General features: G+C 42.3%; 1 protein-coding gene across 1 annotated transcript in view; it reads left to right on the top strand.

The window, feature by feature from the left end:
* Positions 1–3,552: 3,552 nt before the first annotated feature.
* The window catches only part of EMWEY_00039610 (zinc transporter, putative), a gene marked incomplete at both ends in the record, with an annotated part of 5,406 nt that continues 5,405 nt past the window's right edge, over position 3,553 (top strand). Inside the window, one exon of the mRNA XM_013478740.1 lies at position 3,553. This exon is cut by the window's right edge and continues 304 nt beyond it. Coding sequence (XP_013334194.1) covers position 3,553 — 1 coding nt within the window.

Raw genomic sequence — 3,553 nt, 5'->3', positions numbered from 1 at the left:
TTTAGGGAGGCCGTCGGGGGTAGGAGTGCATGCGTCTTAAGAAATTGTTGGGCAGTCTGCATAGGAGAAGTTAATTCTTCTTAATGGTGTCTATAGTATAAGGAATAAATAAAAAGGAGGCTTGTCTTATTAACAAGAAAGGGACAAGGAGAGGAAGGGAGACAGGAGGGAAAGGGACAGGGGGGAGGGACAGGGGGAAGGGACAAGGGGAAGGGACAATTAATACATGATAATATAGGGGACAGTAAAGGAGACAGATAAGGAAACAGACAAGGAGACAGATATGGAGACAGATAAGGAGACAGATAAGGAGACAGATAAGGAGACAATAAAGGAGGCAGATAAGGAGACAATAAAGGAGACAATAAAGGAGACAGTTATGGTGCTCCTATCTGGTTATCTAATAAGGCACATTTGTCCCCTTTTCCCTCATTATATTGTTGTTTATTTATAAATAAAGAAGAAAAGGTAGATAAAGATATAAGTAAGTATAGACAAGAGGAGACAACAAAAGGAGACAGTTATGGTGCTCCTATCTGGTTATCTAATAAGGCACATTTGTCCCCTTTTCCCTCATTATATTGTTGTTTATTTATACACAAAGAAGAAAAAGTAGATAAAGATGTAAGTATAGATGCACCCATCCATGATGCATTCTTACGTCCACTAGCAAATATAACAGATATATTATTAGGTAAATTATTATAATTACCTATATTATTATTATTATTATTATTATTATTATTATTATTATTACCTCCTCCTCCTCCTCCTCCTCCTGTTCCTCCTGCTCCTTCTTGTTGTTGTTGTTGTTGTTGTTGTTGTTGTTGTTGTTGTTGCTGTTGTTGGTGGTTTGTTGCTAATATAAGCTCCTCTTTTATCCTTTTATCTAATCCTCTTAATAAAGATCCTCCTCTAGTAAATATAATTTGTTTATTTAATGCTGCATGCAATTGGGTGTCTATACACCTTAATGATGATGTTATTAATAAAGGTAGTGTTGCTCCTTCTCCTAATATTTGGGCCTTTAATGCAGGACTACAATTCAATGATGATACTTTTATTCCTCCTCCTCCTCCTCCTCCTCCTCCTCCTCCTCCTCCTCCTAAGGAATTTATACCACCAAAATATACCTCACAAGGACGACTTCGTGCCTCAGCACCCAGCTGTACATACACCCCAACATACACCTAATACCTACAACCCTAGACAGCAAATAGGGGACAAGGACACAGGAGGGGGAGACAAAGGTAGTACATAAGGAGACAGAGACACTAGATGTAAGGTATAAAGGAGACAAAGGAGACAAATGAGACAGCGGAGACAAACGAGACAGCGGAGACAAACGAGACAGCGGAGACAAACGAGACAGCGGAGACAGCGGGGACAAAGGAGACAAAGGGGAGACAACAGAGACAGCGGGGACAAAGGAGACAAAGGGGAGACAACGGAGACAGCGGAGACAAAGGAGACAAAGGAGACAAAGAGGACATAGAGGAGACAAACGAGACAACGGAGACAGCGGAGACAGCGGAGACAGGGGAGACAGCGGGGACAGCGGAGACAAAGGAGACAAAGGGGAGACAAAGGAGACAAAGGAGACAAAGGAAGGCAAAGGGGAGACAAAGGAGACAAAGGAGACAGCGGAGACATAGAGGAGACAAACGAGACATCGGAGACAAAGGAGGCAGCGGAGGCAGCGGAGACAGCGGAGACGGAGGAGACAGCGGAGACAGCGGAGACAAAGGGGAGACAAAGGAGACATAGAGGAGACATAGAGGAGACAGAGGAGACATAGAGGAGACAAAGGGAGGAGACTCTTACCTGAATAATATTACCATCAGGTAGTTCTAATGCAGAAGATGATAGTGATGGATCATCATAGATAGAAGGATCTATTGAATTGGAGTGTACATACAGCATAGATTCTTTTGCATTCTCTACTAATATATCTGTTAATAAACTACCTTTTATACCATTTTTTTTCTCTACTTCTCTCCTAAATGCACTACTCACTTCCTCCCCTAAAAAAAAAAAAAAAAATACACAAATATATCTACCTTCTAGGGTTTAGGGTTTAGGGTTTAGGGTTTTGGGTTTGGTGGAGGCGGACGTCGAGGTACATCAGTCTTACTAAGTTTATGATTATCTCTTGTTAATGTTAATAATGATTAGGGTTTATTAATATTTATCCTTGTTTATTAATAATATAGATGAGGGTTTATTAGTCTTTTTCTTGCTATCTTTAGGGTTTGTGGTTTAGGGTTTAGGGTTTAGGGTTTAGAGTTTATGCGGGTGATTAGTGTTTATTAGGGTTTATAAGTTTATTATATTATTGTCTCTTGTGTTACTGCCTCTAATAAACATGCATAACTCTATCTATCTTAATATAATATATATCTGCATGCATGCATGCATGCATGCATGCATGCATGCAAGATTCTTACCACCAATTAGCATACGAAAGGTTGCTTGTTGTAATTCATAAAAATCAAAGACAGGAACAACACTTGTTAATCCATGACCTAATTCTACCACTAATCCTCGGCTATGTCCTGAATACACAATCAACACATGCTGCAACTGTTGTTGCTGCTGCTGCTGCTGCTGCTGCTGCTGCTGCTGCTGCTGCTGCTGCTGCAGAGCAACAGCAACAGCTGTTGCTGTTCTCCTCGAGTTTTTAAAGAGAGACTCTTAACAACCCCAAACCCTAAACCCTAAACCCTAAACCCTAAACCCTCGGGGTTTGTAATGGTATTAGTGCGCAGGGCAAGTGGTGGTCCTGCCGGGTCACCGCTGTTGAGGGTTTAGGGTTTAGGGTTTAGTGTTTAGGGTTTAGTGTTTAGGGTTATTAGTTGGGTGTTTTCTTATAAATATACAAAACAAATTATTTTTTATTTTGTTTTTTAGGGTTTAGGGTTTAGGGTTTAGGGTTTCAATCGACCTCTAGGCCTACAGCCGCAAAACCTAATCTGCTGCTGCTGCTGCTGCTGTTGCTGCTGCTGCTGCTGCTGCATGTCTTCATCGATTGGAGTGTATGCGCACAGCTAAATGCTCCATTAATCCTTTTTTTTGTTTATTTATATAATTTTTGTTTCTGTTGCTGCTCTTTTTGCTGCTGTATCTCTCGCTGCTGCTCGCGTTGCTGCTGCCTTCCTCGTTGCAGCAGCAGCAGGAGCAGCAGCAGCAGCAGCAGCAGCACTACACCACGAGGTCTGCGGGAGAAAGAGCAGCAGTAGCAGCAGCAAATGCAGCATATAACGGTGTTACTGCAAAGACAACAACAGCAGCAGCAGCAGCTACAGCAACAACTACAGCAAAGTCTGCTGCTGCTGCTGCTGCAACAGCAGCAGCAGCAGCAGCCCCAATAGCTATAACAGCTCCTTCTTCATCTTGAGGAAAGACTGCTGCATCTCTATGAGATGCAGAAGCAACAGCAGCAACAGGAGCAGCAACAGCAATAACAATAGCAGCAACACCAGCAGCAGCAGCAGCAGCAGCAGCAGCAGCAGCAAGCCTTAAAAAGGTTCCCATATACATTAAGCCGAAAGTA

This window comes from Eimeria maxima, genomic scaffold, assembly GCF_000499605.1.
Source record: "Eimeria maxima Weybridge genomic scaffold, Emw_scaff637, whole genome shotgun sequence".
Lineage (NCBI taxonomy): Eukaryota > Apicomplexa > Conoidasida > Eucoccidiorida > Eimeriidae > Eimeria > Eimeria maxima.
Note: the sequence above shows the minus strand (reverse complement) of the source record. Positions and strands in the feature narration are given on the sequence as shown.